This window comes from Triticum urartu, chromosome 2 (genome assembly GCF_003073215.2).
Source record: "Triticum urartu cultivar G1812 chromosome 2, Tu2.1, whole genome shotgun sequence".
Taxonomy (NCBI): Eukaryota; Viridiplantae; Streptophyta; class Magnoliopsida; order Poales; family Poaceae; genus Triticum; species Triticum urartu.
Genome location: NC_053023.1, coordinates 597,027,595 through 597,047,549, shown reverse-complemented (window position 1 = coordinate 597,047,549; position 19,955 = coordinate 597,027,595). Strand labels below are relative to the sequence as shown.

Genomic DNA, 19,955 nt, shown 5'->3' with positions numbered 1-19,955 from the left:
AGGTAGTAATTGGGCCTGTGTCAACCGCAAAAGAGTTACGGTTCTTCCGAGTTCGAGATCTCACTTTGGAGTTATCGACAAAATTATAGCTATCAAAAAAAAAACCGGGCCCATGGCGTCAGAGACATGCGGGGTCCCCATGTGAAAAAATCGCACTATTCCAACTCCAATACTCCATCACGCTGTACCTCCGTGCAGATATCCTGGTCCAGGGCGCACGTCCATCTCCCATGCCCGCACCCCCACCTGAACTGGACTCCCTCAAATAACGAGCACCCCGACCAACTCCATAGCCGGGGCTTCTCCAATCAACGCAGCCGGCCAGCGCGCAGCTCCCGCCCACCCTTCCCCCGTCCCCGTCTCTTCCGCCTAGGAGCAGCCGCCATTGCCGGAGCCTTCGGAGGAGAGGAAGCAATGGGCGCGACACGCGCGGACGCCGACGAGAAGGAGGAAGGCGTGATGACGACGGACTTCTTCTGGTCGTACACGGACGAGCCGCACGCGTCGCGCCGCCGGGAGATCCTGGCCAAGTACCCGCAGATCAAGGTGCTCTTCGGCCCGGACCCTCTCGCCTTCATCAAGGTGCCGTGATCTATTTCCCAGTCTCCTTTTAGATTGAGATCTTCCGTAGATCGACTTCTCTGCTGGTTTAAGCGTGGATTTGTTTTGCTTGCATTGTGGTGGTGGTGGTGGTCGTCTCGTTTTTATTCCTTCAGCTTTTTTCCCTGCCATATGCCCAAGCAGTTAGATTCCTAGCCTTAAGTTTCATTGCAGCAGCTTACTTTAACAACTTCCAGAAAAAAGCCAGTAAAAAATTACTCTACTGCTGTATTTTCTTGTCTGATTAACTGGCCACTCATCCCAAACGGGTGGCTACCCTTTTATCTTAGGAAATAAATGAGATGATGCATAGTGTAGCACATTCATGCGGTGTAGCTTCACTGGATGTACCGTGTATCTTCTGTATTCTAGTGTACTTGTGCGCGTTCACTGAAGTGGAATGTCGTCCCGCGCAATCTTCCTAGTCCCTTCTTTAGTACTCCTACTATACAGCGGACTAACATTTTGTTTGGATGCAATCTAATGCAATGTTCGTTGGCCTGAGCAAAAGCCTGGTTGTTACATGTCCACATCTAGATCATGGGCTCCACATCCAGGTCTCTAGTGATGTCGCTCTTGATGACTGCAAGTCCAGGAAGTAGGAGTTTGTGTGGACCGAATTAAATTTCTGGTAGACTGAAACCGGGCAACTTTCTGTACAGGCAAACGAATTAAGATGTCCACAGACTTGGGTATTATGGTGGAAAAGAGATAAATCATCAATAAGAAGAACACTTAGAGATAGGGGGGCCATCATGTTTAATGTTGCAATAGTCTGTAGTATTTGCTACCACTATTCTGGCAAGAAATTATTAAATTATCTGGCACTTTGTTGGCCTCAGAGTTCTGCAGAATGGTCCTGAATCTGTTATGTCATGCTTTTCTTGCCTGAAATGGTTATTGTGTTTCTGTACGACTGCACTACTGCACCTCTGCATCTTCCCTTTGTAATTGTCAGAACCAACTAGGTGCTCTTCCTCTGTCGTTGCTAATGTGAGACTTCAGCTTCATGTGCAAAGTTGGTGCTTTTCTGTTCGCGTGACCAACAGTTACTATGTTGGTCTTTGAACTTCTCACTTGCAATGCACCTTGGCAAGTCATGCTGGCAACTTGAGTTAGCCGTATAATCTCATGCTAAAACTTATATCTCACGACCCATGTAGGAAAATAGGGGACCTTGTTTTGTTGGACGTTGATGTTCGTAATATTATGATTAGTGAGTTAGTCCCTAAATTAATTGGAGAATCTGTATGTGGAAACTTCTCCGATCATCTTTGTGTGTGAAAATAACACCATAAAAAACAGCATAAATTCTAATTTATTACTGATATATTTTCATATCCGTCTGAACTTTGATTGCAGATAGCCGCAGTTGTTTCACTCCAGCTATGGACCGCCACGCTCCTGCGCGACGCAGGCTGGTCCAAGATACTGCCGGTCGCTTACTTCTTCGGTTCCTTTCTGAATCACAACCTCTTCCTCGCGATCCATGAGCTCAGCCACAACCTCGCCTTCGCCACCCCATCCCTGAACCGCTGGCTAGGCATCTTCGCAAACCTCCCCATCGGCGTCCCAATGTCGGTGACATTCCAGAAATACCACCTGGAGCACCACCGGTTCCAAGGCGTGGACGGGATCGACATGGACATCCCCAGCCAGACGGAGGCGCACGTCGTAAAGAACACCGTCAGCAAATCCATCTGGGTCGTGCTCCAGCTCTTCTTCTACGCGCTCAGGCCGCTCTTCCTGAAGCCGAAGCCTCCGGGCCTGTGGGAGTTCACCAACCTGATGATCCAGGTGGCGCTCGACGCGGCCATGGTGTACCTCTACGGCTGGAAGTCGCTGGCCTACCTCATCCTGTCGACGTTCCTTGGCGGTGGCATGCACCCGATGGCCGGCCACTTCATCTCGGAGCACTACGTGTTCAGCCCGGAGCAGGAGACCTACTCGTACTACGGGCCGCTGAACCTGATGACGTGGCACGTGGGGTACCACAACGAGCACCACGACTTCCCCAGGATCCCCGGCGCCAAGCTGCACAAGGTGAAGGAGATCGCGCCGGAGTACTATGACAGTCTGAAATCATACAGGTCCTGGAGCCAGGTGATATACATGTACGTCATGGACCAGACGGTCGGCCCTTTCAGCCGGATGAAGAGGAAGGCGCCCAAGAAAGATTTGTAGAAGAAGCCTCTGCCTGTAGATTAAGTTTTGCCACAGATAGCTGTTTTAGATGATGTTTTACTCCTGAGCGCTGGGCCACTGTCTCGCTGAACTGCTGAACTGTTAACTCGGAAGGCATTTTGCTTGTGTGTTCAGGGAACCGGCACTTGTACCAACTTGTTGCTTCATATGAACTCTGCTGTGTATTTTCCGCTGGAGCAAAATTTTCAGATTTTGTAGTATGTTTTTCGAGAGTACACATATTTTGTAGAGTAGAAACATATTTTGGAACCATGTGGTAAGCCCAGGTGTTTGGTCTTTTTGTTTTGCTCGGTCCGGTGTTCTTTTTCTCGAATACGCACAAGCATGCTTATCATATATTGATCTCGGTCCGGTGTTCTCGGTTCTCCATTATTTGGTCTTCAATCTTCACGGGATGGTCTTTGGTCTCGACCGTACAGACCAAATTTCATGCTACAACTCAGATTCATGTCCATTGCAATACATGTGTATTCAAAGGGACTTCAGCAGGTAAGTGTAACATGTAGGTTAAAAAAAAAGAATTCACATGACGTGTACGTAGCAGGTGTATTCAACAAGAATTGTGCCATAAACATCTAGGGAAGACAGGGGATTGTGCCAATTATGCTGAGCATCCAAATAATTTGCTAATTCGGTCTATCGAGGTTATTTTGTCATCCAGAAAAGAAGACGATCCGGCGAATTTAATTCATTCTTCTAGTTTTGACGAGTGATTTTATTTTGGTCTTTTATATATATTTCAGTTTATATGGGTTAGGTCTTTGGTTTTATGCCCAGGCTTTTGTGTAAGCAAGGCAATTTTAAACGATGCTTGGGTGTATTGACACTAACAAAGGCATGACAATGCAACATCTCCAAGAATTCTTTAACCTTAGGTCTTTCACCTCATATCACTCTCCATGTGGACCAAGATGATACCATCACATGGAAGTTGACGAGCTCCTCTCGCTACCCCACGGCCTCCTCATGCAAGACACAATTTGTCAACGTCCCGGCACCAATATGGAAGGTTTGGGCCCACCTAAGTGCAAGATCATTGGATGGCTTATCATCCAAAATCGGGTCCAAACGACTGATCGTCGTCTTATGAGGCGTGGGTGGCCAAATTGCGGCCTATGTACGCTTTGGAAGAGGGAGGTGGAGATGGCAACTCACTTGCTTCTCCATTGTTGGTTATCGTTGAGAGTTTGGCGATTGGTAAAAATATTGGCTTGGCCTTTATTTTTTTGACCCCAACTCATGGCTTGGCTTCGATGATGTTCGATCTTCGTGTGAATCACTTGGTGCACAATAGGCTGGGAAGGCGCAAAGAAATGGCTTCGCTCACAATGTCGGAAGAAGAAGAAGCGCTACTATTTGTCAACAAAATCCGATCCACTCACGCCCACAAAGTACAAGGTCGCCGGGTTTATGTTGCGAATGCCCTTGGCCACACAGCAAAAACGTGGGCGCTGAACGCGCAAGCGTAGCACTCCGCACTCGTCATTTTTTTTTCCTTTTATAGTAAAGTTCAGATTACGGGGGGCGCCGTCGGCGCCCAACATTCCCCTCGCCGTCGACGCTGCTCGCTCGTCGGATGGCATGGTCACCCGCGCCGTTGCAGGATGGTCTCTCACAGCTGCGAGTGTGGTGGCACGACCGTGCCAATGTGCTGGTGCATATGCTCGATGGATAATGCCAAGTGGAGAGCTTACCGAAAGAAACGCGCGTTCCACGCTGGTAACCAAGAGAAGAGGGTCTACATGAGCGACGGCGATCCAAGTCAAAGGCCACCTCGAGAGCAGGGTATGCATGATTCTTCGCCGACGTGTCATCGAGCAAAATATCTAGCCAAAGTTTCCCATCCCAGGACCCGCCTCCTTTGTTTAGAAACCAAGGGAGGAGGAAGAAGAAGACCAGACGAACGGGGAGAGGGCCGGAGCAATCGAAACTACTACACGTACGACCATGGCTTGTCCGATTTGGTACGATGCAACATCCCAGCCGTCGCTGGACTTCGAGTCCAACTAACGTACGGTTTGATCTGCTCCGTCGGACAGAATTCGTACGTGAACTGTCGTACGTATAATCCGGAGTAATTGCACACCACAGCCGTCGTTGCCAGCTGGGCCCCCTGAACTGCGCCGATGCGTTGGCCACATGTCACGCCTGTCGCCTTGGCTCCGCGCTTGGCGCCCGGTTCGTTGCGCCGTTGCTGGATTCCGGAGCACATGGACCAGCCCTCCTTCAAAAAAGCGACGACAGACTTGAGAACCGGAACAGCAGCGCGCCAGCACCCGTTGACAGCTGGACCCAGTGAGCTGTGCCCGTGCACCAGGCCCACAGATCTTCTCCCCGCCCCAACTGCTAGTATACCACGCTCCTGTTTGTGAATTGTTTTTTTTAGGTTTTAAGTTTATGACTTGTGATTCAAGCTGGTTCCCTGGCAATCCATCCAACCATCCTTCAACCGCCGCGCCAGCCCGCAGGTACACCACACCTCATGCTTTACAGCTCAGCCTCCGCCATCCGGCTCAGGTCCACACGCAAACGCGCACCGGCTAATATATATCCCCATTCCCCAGTGCTAGCCCACCACCATCCGCACGACATTTTCGCCACCCAACCCGGCAAATCGCCAATCGCCGTCGTCTTCTTCTTTGTCTCCTCCAGCGAGCCACAGCCCACAGGAATCCTCTCCGACCAAGAAGAGAAGAGAAGAGAGAAGGGATGGGAGGGTTCCAGCGGCAGGTGAAGGAGCGGACCATGGAGGTGAAGGTGGCGGTGCTCAAGGGCGTCAGGGTCGTCGGCGACTTCGGCAAGAAGACGTGGAACAAGGTCAAGGCCATCAAGCGCTGATCGATCCATCCATCGCATCTCACCCGATGTGTGCTTCGTTCCTTCGCTCCAGTCCACTAGTTGCTTCATGTAGTACTGCCTGATAGGATAGCCGTCTGGCCTTGTGCTCTCTTTTTTTTCGGTTGTGGTTTGGTTGTGATTTGGTTTGTTGGATCTGTTTTGAGGCAGCTTTTGATGCATGTGAAAAATTGTCTGTCAGTGTGATCTATATTTAGCCCTGTTTTATATCTCCTTGATTATTATTATTATTATTTCGCCTTCTTGTTTTAATTCCTTCCCTCAAAGTCATGGTGATTTTCTGATAGATTATATTTGTGTTGTTGAGACGCTTTGGTCATTTTCCGCCTAACGTCACATAGGTCATCAAAATGGCTATCAGTCGGTTTCAAGAAGAGAAAAAATGGCTATCTGCCACCTATTTCATCTCGCGCCTTTCACTGTTACACCATTTCTGAAACAAGACTAAAAACTTTGATGATAGAAACTCATTGTTGCTTCTCTAATCAAGCATATGAAAGGTGGTTGCTTCTCGAATTCACTTCCTGTTTAATCTATTCACGCATAAGAAAGGTGGTTGCTTTTTGCATCGCAATATTCTTCATACCTAGCACAACGTTAAAACAAGCCAAACTATGCTGCCGCAGCACTAAAAGCCAACAGTCGCGCGCATACCCTCGTACATGAATATAGTTTAGTTTAAAAGCTGATAACCTAAGGGTTAAAGCGCATCATTGAAAGCCCCAACTCATGAGTCACTGGGCACGAGTTGCCACACCAGGCGACAAACAATGAGATGCCTATGAATTCAGAAAAAAAAAAGACAATGAGATGCCTATGGAACTGTAATAGAAAACCTTCGAAAAATCTTACAGCTCAATGTGCCAAACTGATGCATACAGCACAACTTGTTGAAACTAACGAGCAAAATTTTCAAAATTATACAGTACAGGTACAGTAGCAGCATTTTCCAAGCCAGCCCAATATACTTTTTGTGCAAATAAACTGCGGTACATCACAGTATGTTGCACATGAAGATGTATGAGAAATAACTTCTGAGAAAATGGCATGTCTGTCCACAAGACGCCTATTGAGGGGGAGCATCAGGATCCAACCTTTTCTGGATTGCAGCTGCGGCCTGGTAAAGAAAAAAAGCTTGGCATAAGTAGTGCGCATTTTCCATCCAACTGAAATTTTAGTAAGGGTCGGAATGAGGGCATTACCTCGAAATTGCCCAACTTGTACTGTAACATCATTTCCTCACGTAGAAGGGACTGCTGCTTCATCGCTTGAGCCTGATATGAGGAGCAAAACAAGAATAATAATAGGTTAATTGATTGATTGAACAAAAAGTGACTTTCATGCAAACCCATACTAATGTTTGGTGTCTGCATAATAATCTATTGCTGATCGTATCATCAGAAGATAGTGCACAGCCTAGCAGGATGTAAGCACAATTGCAGTCATATGTTCAATAGCACACCTAACAAAAAACCTGGATTAGGTAAACCTTACAAAGCAACACTCGGGGATTCCCAGCTATTGTACAAGGGAAGATTCCAAAAAACAGGACGATGCACCTATATAACATAATGACCGAGCACATGGCAGTGGTTGAGGACTTGAGGTCATAACCTCATAGGTTCAAGCCCACAATAGTACATATGTTCCCAACAGAACAGAAATATGAACATAAATTGGTGCCACTTGGCATCAAGCAACCGAGTGAGTTAGTGCCCAAGACAGAACTTACAACTGCGTTTCATTCATGGATGACTTAACACGTCTAGGATACATGAAAGAAATTGTATGCTAACGATGCAACAAAATTGGGCAGCCTGCACGGTCAAACTTATGCAGTCAATGAGACACTTTTTAGTGTAGATATTGGACAGAACAAGAGACACTGCCAATGAGCATTCTAAAAATAACTCCCAAGTTCAGAGGATAAACTGAAGGATGGGAATAGGAGCAGAAAAGAAAAACTGTGATATTCTAACCATTCCAGTTTGCATGGAGCGTTTTAGAGCTGTCACTTCTTCCTCCTTTCGGCGTTCACGTTCTTGCAACAGTTCTAACCTGCATGATTTTTTTACAGAAAACTGTAAGCCAATGATAAAAAAGGTGATAAACTCTGAAACCAATTAATACAGAAAAATTTCGTAATTGTATTTCTGTGGAACATTGCATGGCATAACAGGCTCACAATTTGGAGTTACTGTGACATAGTAATTGGCTACAAAAACAATTCGATTGCCCGAAATGAGTGGAACATAGGCCGGTTAATAGTTTATTACCACAGGTCTACAGGTAAAGTAAACTTCAGTAATTTACACTGAAGCATTTATGGTGTCCCATGCTCTGTTATTGCAGGTATACAGACCCAAAATATGTGCATGTCCACATACCGTCGTACTTCCTCATCATTAAATACTGTACGGACTGCTACCGAACCCGCATTCTTTAAACCATTCCTTTTTTCTTTCTCCATCATCCGTTGATGGTAAGCATCTAAGTCATAATATCTAACAAGAGAACAAAGGAGGAGAAACATAAATTCCATTAGCAAATATGAATATATATAATAACAGTCTATGAAAAGAAACGTGCATTACTTTTTTGATGGGAATGTAGCTGTGTTGTGGTCTTCCATGAATCTGATATGCACATAAAGATGTATGTTAAACTCTTAAGTAATTCCAGGGTGATATTTTATAAGTTCCAGAAACTCAAGTAATTTCATGGCAGCACAGTAACATACTCCTTGAACATTTGTTTTTCTTCCCAATTAGCCAGTGCCTCCAAATTAACCTGTGGGCGCATTACCAAAATTTATAAAATTAGCAGTGACATCATAAGCAAGAAAAACACTAAACAGGACTGAGAGTAAAAAGCCTGAGAGCATGACACTAAGCTAATGAGCAGTACCAATCAAGTAACACAACATTTGTCTGCTCTATATGACCTGATAAGTGAAAACAGAACTAGAATAAGAGAAATTGGGCATAACCAAAATAAGATCCAATAGAGCAGCACAATTTGAAAGAAACTCTAAATTGGGCATACCAAAAGAAAGAGGGAGAACAAATATTGTGTTTTGTTAACTTAAGCTCCAAACACTCACCGACCAATGAGCAACTAACTTCACGGCGATGAAACTTTTTGCTGAAGACAATAAATAAGGTCTACTGAAAGAACACTAGTCCTGGTTCCTAGATAAATATTTCCTTTGGGGCTAATTAATTGGCCCAGCACCATGTAAAACAGTGGCATACGCCTTGTTTACACTGACCCTTTTTTTGCATGCACATAAGTTATCCATGTTTCTATGAAAGACAGCATCAAAAGAGCTATAGAAATACATATACCTGCTTGACTTCTAATAGCCATGCGGTGAACTCTGGACGCTTGTTCCTACAGAACATATTGCATGGTTCAACTCATGAGAATATAGTACAGTAGTTGAAACATTAAAAAAGTATTAATTTGGTTGTCTACATTCTAAACTCACGGTCTCAGTCACGGGGATTCATCACTTAAATTTGATGTCATCAAATCAATGATTACAGAATGATTCTACTTCTGACTCGCATTGGCCATGCAATGGTGTTTGCATATGACAATTCAAAGATTTCATATTTATCACAACCTAAACAACTGACAAGATAAATACTTAAAACAGAATTAAATCGATTACCAATAGGGTTGCGAGTGGCAGCGGACAGCCCATGGGCCATTCTCCCCCCACCCCCCACCCCCTACCCCAACCCACATGGAACAGCTAAGTGGACATTTGCGACAGCCGCTTATGTTAAGTGGCTAGGTGCAACCATCCATGAAGCCACTGCTGCTCACACATATCAATATCCAACTTTGAGGCATTAGGATAAGTTTAAGGCACAGATGATTATCATAACAGATTCCCACCATATCATAAGATCTGTGTTCTTGAAAATCAGCACTTCTCCAAATCCAGAAGACAGATGGAATTCCAGGATTATTCTTTTGGGCAAAGACTTAGGTCACTCACCCATCGCCACTATCCGCGAGTAACACACTGGCTCGTCATCAGGCATGGATGGTTGTGCGGCCTCATCGCTAGGTTTATGGCACTCACATAGAGGTGGTAGGGCTCTCCAATAAGAGGATGTTTCCGTCTTCCGTGCTCATCTTTTGCTCGATTCTTTTTCCAATTTGTGGCTGATGCATGCTACCTGGTCGCAAATCCAGGAAGCTTGGAGAAGGAGAAGCCAGCTACGGCTTAGAGAGGATGTGGAGAAACAAACAAGTGATTTATCTGTCATTTTGCTCTGTTATTGTGATTCTATATAGCTGCAAGAATCAGTTACTATTATGAACTTTTTGGTTAGTGAGAACGACACAAAATTTTGTTTTATTTACAACATAATGGTTGTGAATATTTTTCAGTATTAATACAGTCTGCACTCCAGGTGTGATGAATTGTTGATTCATGCAATATATCAGCGTGTATGAGTGGCAGTAGCAAACTGTGCAGTTGTGCTCATCTATGATGAATAGGTGATAGATAACACTTTGGCCAGTGATAGATCAACATACTAGCTAGCCCTGGAGAAGATCAGTCCACAACCATCAGCAGTTTCAGGGATTTCCATTGGTTTGTGCAAAATTGTTTCTAGTTTGCAGGCTCAACGAATCCACTCATCAAAGGCGACAAAGAAGGTGCGTGCTGCAGGCTGCGACATAATGCAAAAATCTTTGCTGGGCAGTGCGGCCAAGCATAGCACCACCGCAACACAACGCACCTTCATCCTTAACTAACATAGCCTCATGCAAATCTACCAGACAGATATGAATTTCATAATATTCTACATCTTGGCTTGTGAAAACCTAAAACTAAGAAATGATGATCTAGAAGCAAAAAAGAAGAGCTAAGAAGCAAGATCCTCACCACATATCAACCTCACGGATGATGCCATACTTGCCCCACGAGTTGGTCACTGCAGCCTTCTTCCCCAAATCCTTCTTCTCATCCTTCCTCTTCTTCTTCTTCTTATCCTTTTCCCTCTCCTTCTCCTTCCTCTTCCTCTTCTCCTTCTCCTTCCTCCTCCTCCTCCTCTCCTCCTCTTCCTTCTCCTTCCTCCTCCGCCGCCGCCTCCTTCGCCTCTCCTCCTCCTCCTCCGACTCGCTTTCCGACTCCGCGCTGGAACTCGAGTAGGACGACTCAGACTCTGACTCCGACTCCGACCCCGAGCTCTCGCTGCGGCTCCTCCTCCTCCTCCGCCGCCGCTCCTTCTCCTTCCTCCGCCGCTTACGCCGCTCCCCCGAGTCCTCGTCGGAGCTCTCGCTCCCCTCCTCCTCGTCACGCCTCTTTGACTTGCCATGGTGGCCCCGGTGTCGCCTCCCCTTCGAACGCCCCTCCTCCTCCTCCGCGGCTCTGGGATTTGCTGCGGCTGCGGCTGCGCGCCGCCGCTATCTCCCCCTCCTCCTTGCCGGCACCATCCGGGGCCGAGCCGTTCTCGTCCTTGGCCATGCCTACCCGCCCTAGGGTTTCGCCGTTTCCGCGTCGCGGAGCGAACGATCGAGAGCGGGAGCGAGGTGGCGAACGCGAGACGGATCGGCGGCTCGCGGAGTGGCGAGTGTGAGAACGAGATAGCCTGGTTGGTTTCCACAGGCCCAGTCGCCAGTGAACCGGTGTCACGCTGACAGGTGGGCCATACTCCTCCTGTACACGTATTCCTTCCTCCTCCTCCTCGCGCCCCTGTCTGTCTCCCTCTCCTTCGACCAAACCTCCCACCTCGCACCTCGCCGCCCGATCCGACGCGCCGGCGACCCGCCGCCGCTCTCGAGCGTCGCCGATCCGCGGCGCAGATCCCTCACGAGGTTTGCTCACCTTATCAGCTCGCTGGTGCAGGACTGCCACGGCTCGCCGGCTCTTGAATTTCAGCGCACGCGGATCTGGTGGGAGGAGCCCCGTGGGCGCCGCTGCCTTGGCGATGTCGAGGGTCCGGGACAGGACGGAGGACTTCAAGGAGTCCGTTCGCGTCGCCGCGCTCTCCCATGGCTACACGGAGGTGAGCTCGTATGCCAAACATGACACCTCGCACGCCTGCGCCATCTCTCCTCTGCACTGGAACCTAGTGTATCAGTTACTGCCTCAAGAACAGTCTCATCATTTACGATCCATTGTGTTGATTTTATTCTCATTTTCGCAGTCGCAATTGGCCGCGCTCATGTCGTCTTTCATCATCCGGAAGCCGTCGCCCAAATCGCCGTTCACAAATGCAGCAATCAAGACGGTAGAACTCTGCTCTTGCGCTATTCTGTTTTGAGCGCAACAGGAACCGAAGGCAATAGCCCAAGCTTATGGTCCTGATAGATTGTGGGAGCTTGCCAGTCTAATTGCTGGGTTCTGTCGGTGTAGCTTGAGAGCATCAGGGAGCTCGAGAAGTTTATAGTGAAGCACAGGAGGGACTATGTGGACATGCATCGCACCACGGAGCAAGAGAGGGACAACATTGAGCATGAAGTAAGTTTCAAGCTTACTCTGCATTGTCTGTTGATTTACCTTTTCTCCTTGTTTGGGGATTGATGTATTTATTCTAAACTGAGCTAGTTGCTAGATGATTCTTTGTGACAATAGCTTGCAACATGCCACATATGTATTACTAGTTGAGTTCCAGTTTGTCATCTTGTCTTCTTTTGCAATGTTATAGTTTTTTCTCAGCTCTTCCTTGATTACTTTAGAAATCGAGGATTAAATTTGTTACAGAGCATAGCAGCGCATAATTATTTATTATCTTTGTTGTAAAACTGTAAATATATGCAGTTTGTTAGGTTGTATATGCATCTTTGTATACTGTATCGACTATTGAGTTGACAATATAGTCATACAGGTAAGGACTGTGTGTTCTTGTAAATTTAGGTAATCGCTAAGTTCTTTTCTCCATTTCTTACTTAGCTGATTATTGAACATATTTTAGGTTGGTATTTTTGTAAAAGCATGCAAGGAACAGATAGATATCCTAAAGAACAGGATCCTTGAAGATGAGAGGAATAGAAGAGCGAACACATGGCTTGGCACAAGAGATGAGACTTCCCGGTTAGACTTGATAGCTCACCAGCATGGTGTGGTATGACTATTATGCTCCCCACTGTTCAGCTACTGCCAGATATTTACAGTGAAATACAGCATTGCTCTGATATTACTGCTTTTTAGTGTGTGCAACCACGTAGGTACTAGGCAGAATATAGTAGCGAAGTCTCACTGTCATGGTTATGTCCATTCGATCGTTCCTCTTAAAATGACATTTCACTGCCTGTTGGATTAGTTTAGTATTTCAGAGATTATGATATCACAAAAGGTAGAAGACATATAGAAGCATGATGTTGACAATTTTACTAGAATTAACAATTTTTCCTGTACGCAAAAACATATAGAAGCATGATGTTGCTCCCCTTTATCTCTGTTTCGGTAAAGTATAGTCGCTAATTTTCTCTGTATTTTCAGAAATTCCAGGCAGTCATTATACATGCGTTACTGAGCTGATATTTGTACATATTTCGGTGGATTATACTGAACGAGTCCTGTATATTATGCCTGTTTAGTACTGTAGAAGGATATGCATACCTTCAGTTGATATCATTTGGTGGGATAAAACAAATGCATCAGAACTTGATAGATTGTCCAGTCAATGCAGCTGAATTTGATTGTTAACGAACTCTGCTTCCTAGTTCAGATATGCATCAGGAAAGCTTCATGTAGGAAAATACATCACTCTGTTCTTTTTAAATAGCATTTTCTCTATATCAAATTTGTATTACAATTAAGTAATATTTTCTGGACTATCCTCTTTGTTCTGTATAGATTTTCTTATACTCACTTCCAATAAGATGTGTTTTGTTCAATAATTTTACCAGGTTTTGATTTTGAGCGAGCGTCTCCACTCAGTAACTGCACAATTTGATCGCCTTAGGTCCCTGCGCTTTCAAGAAGCTATTAATAGGGTGATGCCAAGAAAGAAGATTAAGAAGAAGCCAGAAATAAAACCTACTGAACCATCCAAGTCAAACCTTGTATTGAAATCTGATGTCTCGAAGGTTGAAGATCGGGAGGTATCAACTGCGCCCTTAAGAGTTCAAGAACAACTCTTGGACGATGAAACACGAGCTCTCCAGGTAATATTTGGATGGGATATAATATATACTCCCTCCGTCCCAAAGTAAGTGTCTCAACTTTAGTACAAAGTTGTACTAAAGTTGAAACACTTATTTTGGGACGGAGTGAGTACTAGGCAAAATTTGCCATGGGACACCATTATCTTGTGTCAATTGCTCAGATGCATTGCAAAAGCATCACCATTAGAAAAAACTGAGTCAAGCTATTTCAAAGTTGTACTAAATTTGTCTGCTAGAATACACTGCCATTGTTAAAATAATATATCTTGAGCTAGGAAGAGAGGAAAATGGCATTTCCGTTTCTTGCTTGACCGAACCAAGCTATTTCAGTTGATTAAAATAGTGTGTATTTGTGATATGTGTAGTGATATCAGCTGGTGAATTTTCTTAGAAGGAATGACATGTGTGTTGAAATTTGTTAAATTGCTCATGTAGGTTGGACCGTAGGAGATACGCGTAGTGGTATATGTGCGCTTGATTACTTGTGATATATGTGGTTATATCAGCTGGTGAATTTTTCTTAACAAAAATGAATACAAAATGGTGAAATGTGTAGGTTAAAACATGGCTAAATGGAGTGCAAATAAAATAAACGGATACACAAAGGAAATGAGAAATAGTGTCCTGAACCGAACGGCAAATTAGACCTTTCAGGTGTTTTCTCTCTCCTGATGATACTGCGTTTTGTGCTTTTGGCAAATTGCACGCTTTTGGTAACGGTACTGGGGAATTTGTATTTTTGTACTGCCTGGGCAATTGACACAAAATAATGTTGTCTCAGATACAATTTGTTATAAGTCAGCTTGTTTACTTTCCTGTAACTCTTGGCTCAGATGGAGTTGACCAATCTTCTTGATACTGTCCAAGAAACGGAGACAAAGATGATAGAGATGTCAGCACTTAATCATCTTATGTCAACACATGTTCTACAGCAAGCTCAGCAGATTCAATATTTATACGACCAGGTATGATATCTGTGCAACAGTTTAAGCCAACATCTGGTTGTTATTCAAGAGAAGAGACTAGGACATCTCTAGTGAAAGTATCAGTTCTCAAACTCTTGAAAAAATTCAATTGTAGGTGGCATAGGATATATCCATTCAAATTTCAATAGCAAACTAGGGTTATTCATGCGGAATCAAAATTTCAAAACGCAGCATATTCTTGGAGGATAATAAGAGACAACAGATAATAGCATATAAAAATTCAAATCCTACAATGAGATGGTAGTAATAGCATTTGAGCGCACAACATTTGCTTATGTCCTCCAAAGTCTCTAAAACGTCTTATATTTGTTTTCAGAGCGTACATGATTATGTATATGTTGTTTCTTATCAACTGAACCTTCAACAGGATCCATCCAATAAGAATTTTTCCTTTTTTATTTTGTCTGATCTAGGAAATCGTCAATATCTTTACTTGATAACCTGCCAAGTTCAACAGGACAAAAAAAGTCATTGCCTTAAGAAAAAGGACACAAAGTTATCTGATTCGTCTGTATAAATTACGAATGACTCGTGATAAGTTTTCAGTCGATCTTTGCTTCTCCTCTTACGGCACATCCTATGCATTTTCTCAGGCAGTGGAAGCAACGAACAACGTGGAGCGTGGGAACAAGGAGCTATCCCAGGCGATCCAGCGGAACAACAGCAGTAGAACCTTTCTCCTGCTTTTCTTCTTTGTTCTTACTTTCTCTGTTCTGTTTCTTGACTGGTACAAAAACTGAATTAGCAGCTCATGTAACCGTACTATTGCGCAAATGGATTGAGCTATTGATGTGTCATCTCTTGTGGGATGATTATCACTTGTCATGCATATTGGTCAGTGTTACTCTGTTAAGATTCTAAGATTTTGCCGCCGTTGGCAAACATAACCAGTATAGTTCCTCTTTTGAACACATATAATCAGTATAGTTCAGTACACCGCCGAGCACATGGAAGGTGGTATCTACTACGATGCACATGACTTCTCCTTGCACCGTGCAGAAAGATGCAGTTGGGCAAACACTTGTCGATAAAAGTAGGGCACGGCTACTAATTGAAATGTCTCAACATAAAAAGAAAATTCTTTTCTGATGCGCAATATTCTTCGTGTCATTCAATTTGCAAATCTACAATGTGCATTTTGAGATGTTTTGAAAATGTACGTAAATGTCAACACATTCATTGCACAAACAACGAATGGGGAGATTCGTAAACGTAAATCCAGTAGCAGCAAACCACCAACCAATGCAAAAACAATGCAGATTCTGGAAATAAAACCCAGACTGAGGAAATTTTGCATTACTTGGTAGTGACAGATGCAGGCAAACCAAAACAGGCCATCTGCATGGTTCAGGTAATGGAGTTCCTGGTACTGAGGCAAGACAAGAATGAAATTTGCATTTCACCTCCAAGTCTTTCATATTACAACTCTATATATCAGCATGATTTAGACGCATGCTTATCGATAGAGACCGTTAAGAGCATTAACCATTCCTTACGCTCTCTTCATCACTATATAAGTGACACCCATTCATTAGTATCTTGCCTTCTTTTTCCTCGAGAGGCAGTATATCACGCCTTCCAATATATACACAAGCCGTATACCGCCTCTTCAGTTCAGAACAAGAGTTTCTCACCCTGCTTCAGAACAAGAGCAGACACAAGACCACAAACACGAAAAGGAAGAACCAGATCTGGTGCAGGGACCTCTCCACCTCCATCTGCTGCCTCCTCAGCCGGGGACCCAAGGTGTGGTCCGCGACAGCGTAGGGGCTTGTGTAGTACATGCTCGGCGGCACCTGGCCGCGGAACGCCCACGGAAGCACTGCCTCTGCCATCCCTCCAAGCACCCCTCCGGCCGTCGAGTGGATCAGGCCACGCCCCATTGGCGAAGGAGGGTAGACAAAGTCGAATTCAGTGGCACCAGGATGGTGGTGGTGCGCATGCCGCAGTGGCCGGAGCGGAGGGCTGGGCTCCACGTTGTGATGGTGCCGGTCATCATCGATGCTGCTTTGTGCGTGCTGGTGCGCAACATTCTCCCGATGCACCGTTGGCCGTCGAGGAATGGCCATGCCATCCAGTGATTTCTTCGAGCTACCACCACGGCCATAGAGCGGCACGAGGCTGTCAGCAGATAGTGCGGCCTTGCACACAGGGCACTGCTGCCTTGCTGAAGTGCTGTTGGCACCAGAAGCTGATACCACCGATGGGCGCAGCCACTCATAGATGCAGGGCCAGCAGTAGAGATGGCCACAGAGAGTAACAACTGGGTCTGCAGCGAAGTCGAGGCAGATGTTGCAGTCAAAGGAGCCGCTTCCAGCGGTCGCGGCTGCAGGCATCTCCCCACTGATGTTCTTCATTGGCTTGTTATCGGACACTGGAGGTTGGTTTGTCATGGCAGCCATGCAAACCTGGTCCATTCCCCCACCTTCCATAACAATCAGGATGCTATCTGTCGCAAACAATTCTGGTCGAAGAACTCACGGTACTGCAATCAAATAGAAATAGAACGAGAGGTCAGTAGACAGTAGGAACACATGTAATAGAAAGGAGAAGTCAGAAAAGTGGGACTAATCATGAAGCTGTCAAGGCGTTTAAAATGTTGATAACGTGTGAACACACCTATAACCATGTGTTTAAGGACTAGATAAACACCAAGAAAGAAGAGTTGGAAGGCACACAGCAAGCAGCCATGTAGTGCTTAGTATATATCCTAAAATTCGAGGGAGAGGGGGTGTACAGACACGGCTGCCTGCTAAACAACAAAGGGGGTTCAGATAACAGGCAGCATCAAGGCCCACGCCACATCATCCTGTCCTGAGGAGTCTATCCACTCACATTAACAAGTGTGAAAAGTGGAGCGGATGTTAGGTAAAGCCCATGGATTCCATGTCGATGTGCCAGAGAGTAACTATAAGCACTCCAATTACCCTTTTCGCAAGCAATGGACTGAGGACTCCCCACTGAAGAACCCACCATCTTTCTCAGCAGGCTGAGTCAATAGCTGTGGATGCTCTGATTTCTTTAGTAATAATTAGTACAAGGGCTACAGATGCTGCATTCTGTCTTTATCCTCTTTGTTATTCCTAACCCTAAGCCACTTTAGGTTGTACTGACATGCCATCCTAGCATATCTTCCTGGGAAACCTGAATCACCAGGGAAAATGAAACCACTAGCTTATGCCCATCGTGTCACGCCGCAGTATTCGACTGCCCCCATGCTCAAGGCAAGAGCCATGAATGGCGGCTTAGAGTTACCTCCGGAAGAAAGGCATGGAACACAGTTTGCATTCTATAATATGCATCCGTGGTTTTGCATAGTTTGACTAAGCCAACGTTTGCAGGTGCTGGCCAGAAGATTAAAGCTGATCCCAGCTACTGTAATTGAATATTCGGCGCTATTAGCCATGGAAGACCAAACAAGCCGATTTGACTAAACCAAGGAGGAGCGGGTGGAGAGGCGGAGATGCCCCGTCCCAATCTTCGGCATAAGCTTCCGTAGCACGTTGATCTTTCTATGTGGTTGTGGGGTTCCTCTCACGATTGAATCATTGAAAAACAACAACAGGTGGGGATCGTGATGTGCACCGCAACAACGACGGATTAGCTAAATGGCTTGGCATATTCGAGGGGGCCAAGTAGACCAAAAGGATCATCATTTAACATATCTAGTGACCACAAAAAAGAATATTAGCCAAGAGATAATGGCGCCCTACTGTGTTAGGATCGGGAAACAGGGGATTAATTGCCCAGCAGCGTCAGTGGAAATATCCCAACCACCATGGCCCCATGTGTGCAAGTACTACTAATTTTATATACTTACTTATATTAATATACACAAGTGGACTTCGGTAATGCCTTCCTAATTTAAACACGCATCCTTAATTACATATAAGTCACGCACATATCAAACCCAGAGCACAACTTTTTCCTATACCACAGCAAGAACGGATACTAGCCAACAGAGTAACTGAAACCGATGTGATCCTTCAGAGACAAGCTTCCAAGCACACAGATCTGCTGCGTTTAATTGTGCTGTCTACCACTACAATTATTATGCGCGCTGTGAATTGATGCTGCATATAATGCAATATTGTACAACCAAACACGGTTTGGCAATTCAATGGGCATTGAGCATTCTACTGAACATGCCCACAGGATTTCTTTTCCTCCACTCCAAGTAAGATATTACTAGGCTCTACCGCTGTATCCAATCTCAATGCAAGAGAGAGGAGTTTGCCCCCAAAATATCTAGCTTCGGTAGGCAAAAGCAACGGAGCATGGAGGAGCAGGCATAAAATGTCCCCGGAGTCAATACGAGGAAAACGAGTTTCGCATCCCTGAATTCGTAAACACGGCGATACGGTCGGAAGGATTGCGCCCCCTGATTTCACAGAGGAAATGAACAAGATAAATCCTTTCCCTAGAGAAACAGGGCATCACCACGGCTAATTTGAAGAGAGGGGGGGGGGGCGGGTGGCTAAACATCGCGAGAGCTTCTTCCTGGAGAAGCACCGCCGGGCAGCTGGTGCCAAGGCGGCGGCGGCGAAGCTAGACACACGCGAGCCACGGAGCCAACCCAGCTCAATTGCAGCATCCGAGAATCCACCACGAGAAACAATCCCGCGGCGCACAACGGTGCTAGAATCAGGCAGAGGACGCAATCTACACCGCCCAAAAAAATCACAACAACAACAGCAGGACGGAGAAACAAGGAGCTTGATTTGAACCGACCTCGGAAGGGAATCCAATCCGCACGCGCGCGCGCCGCCGCCTCCGAGGATCGAGCGAGGGGGGCGAGGACCGATCGGCGAGATTGCGTCGCTGCGGTGCGGGCTGCGGGGGGTGGGGGGCGGGCGGAGGAAGAAGATGAGGGAGGTTAAGAAGGAGGTGGGAGGTGGGATGAGATTGGGTGTCGACGTCACGTCACTTGCGGAGGGGGCTAGAGAAAATTATATAGAGCCGGAGACCGACGGGGGCAGAGGGGAAGTTGGCCGTCCGATCATGAGCGGACGGCCGTGATCAGCCCGCGGGGGCGCGGGACGGCGCGCGCCGTCCGTCGCCTCCATCGGACGGCGCGGAGGGTCTCCGACGTTGCTTTCGGTGCGAAGCTTCCGGTTGAATTTGTTTTGCCGGGATAAGAGCCGAGGACGGCGGCATCGGTGCGAGCGAGCG

General features: G+C 46.0%; 4 protein-coding genes across 4 annotated transcripts; 2 read left to right on the top strand and 2 right to left on the bottom strand.

Annotated features, from left to right (window-relative positions):
- Positions 1 to 199: 199 nt before the first annotated feature.
- Positions 200 to 3,005, top strand: LOC125539063 (sphingolipid delta(4)-desaturase DES1-like). Its single transcript, XM_048702425.1, has 2 exons — positions 200 to 582; positions 1,963 to 3,005. The coding sequence occupies exons 1-2, from the start codon at positions 415 to 417 to the stop codon at positions 2,782 to 2,784; spliced, it is 990 nt and encodes a 329-aa protein (XP_048558382.1). The 5' UTR covers positions 200 to 414; the 3' UTR covers positions 2,785 to 3,005.
- A 3,467-nt stretch (positions 3,006 to 6,472) lies between these two features.
- LOC125537452 (vicilin-like seed storage protein At2g18540) lies at positions 6,473 to 11,152 on the bottom strand. The gene is made up of 9 exons (XM_048700769.1): positions 11,119 to 11,152; positions 10,571 to 11,066; positions 9,009 to 9,054; positions 8,402 to 8,451; positions 8,256 to 8,297; positions 8,049 to 8,165; positions 7,641 to 7,719; positions 6,864 to 6,935; positions 6,473 to 6,778 (listed from the first exon to the last, which is right to left on the bottom strand). Exons 1-9 carry the CDS (start codon positions 11,150 to 11,152, stop codon positions 6,728 to 6,730), a joined length of 987 nt encoding a protein of 328 aa, XP_048556726.1. The 3' UTR covers positions 6,473 to 6,727.
- Positions 11,153 to 11,366: 214 nt separating this feature from the next.
- Positions 11,367 to 15,612, top strand: LOC125539061 (syntaxin-81-like). Its single transcript, XM_048702423.1, has 7 exons — positions 11,367 to 11,693; positions 11,835 to 11,918; positions 12,044 to 12,148; positions 12,603 to 12,752; positions 13,540 to 13,797; positions 14,631 to 14,762; positions 15,377 to 15,612. The coding sequence occupies exons 1-7, from the start codon at positions 11,616 to 11,618 to the stop codon at positions 15,521 to 15,523; spliced, it is 954 nt and encodes a 317-aa protein (XP_048558380.1). The 5' UTR covers positions 11,367 to 11,615; the 3' UTR covers positions 15,524 to 15,612.
- A 541-nt stretch (positions 15,613 to 16,153) lies between these two features.
- Positions 16,154 to 19,707, bottom strand: LOC125539062 (E3 ubiquitin-protein ligase RMA1H1-like). Its single transcript, XM_048702424.1, has 2 exons — positions 19,515 to 19,707; positions 16,154 to 17,268 (listed from the first exon to the last, which is right to left on the bottom strand). The coding sequence occupies exon 2, from the start codon at positions 17,213 to 17,215 to the stop codon at positions 16,424 to 16,426; it is 792 nt and encodes a 263-aa protein (XP_048558381.1). The 5' UTR covers positions 17,216 to 17,268; positions 19,515 to 19,707; the 3' UTR covers positions 16,154 to 16,423.
- Between the last annotated feature and the right edge of the window lie 248 nt (positions 19,708 to 19,955).

What these genes read in the sequence shown, in the direction of transcription:
- LOC125539063 (XM_048702425.1), top strand. Translation starts at nt 415, where the DNA reads ATGGGCGCGACACGCGCGGACGCCGACGAGAAGGAGGAAGGCGTGATG. An exon ending in ACCCTCTCGCCTTCATCAAG is followed by an intron (nt 583 to 1,962) that starts GTGCCGTGATCT and finishes CTTTGATTGCAG; the next exon opens with ATAGCCGCAGTTGTTTCACT.
- LOC125537452 (XM_048700769.1), bottom strand. Translation starts at nt 11,152, where the DNA reads ATGGCCAAGGACGAGAACGGCTCGGCCCCGGATG. An exon ending in AATGATGAGGAAGTACGACG is followed by an intron (nt 7,720 to 8,048) that starts GTATGTGGACAT and finishes AAAATCATGCAG; the next exon opens with GTTAGAACTGTTGCAAGAAC. An exon ending in GCTCCATGCAAACTGGAATG is followed by an intron (nt 6,936 to 7,640) that starts GTTAGAATATCA and finishes TCCTCATATCAG; the next exon opens with GCTCAAGCGATGAAGCAGCA.
- LOC125539061 (XM_048702423.1), top strand. Translation starts at nt 11,616, where the DNA reads ATGTCGAGGGTCCGGGACAGGACGGAGGACTTCAAGGAGTCCGTTCGC. An exon ending in CAAATGCAGCAATCAAGACG is followed by an intron (nt 11,919 to 12,043) that starts GTAGAACTCTGC and finishes CTGTCGGTGTAG; the next exon opens with CTTGAGAGCATCAGGGAGCT. An exon ending in GGGACAACATTGAGCATGAA is followed by an intron (nt 12,149 to 12,602) that starts GTAAGTTTCAAG and finishes AACATATTTTAG; the next exon opens with GTTGGTATTTTTGTAAAAGC.
- LOC125539062 (XM_048702424.1), bottom strand. Translation starts at nt 17,215, where the DNA reads ATGGAAGGTGGGGGAATGGACCAGGTTTGCATGGCTGCCATGACAAAC.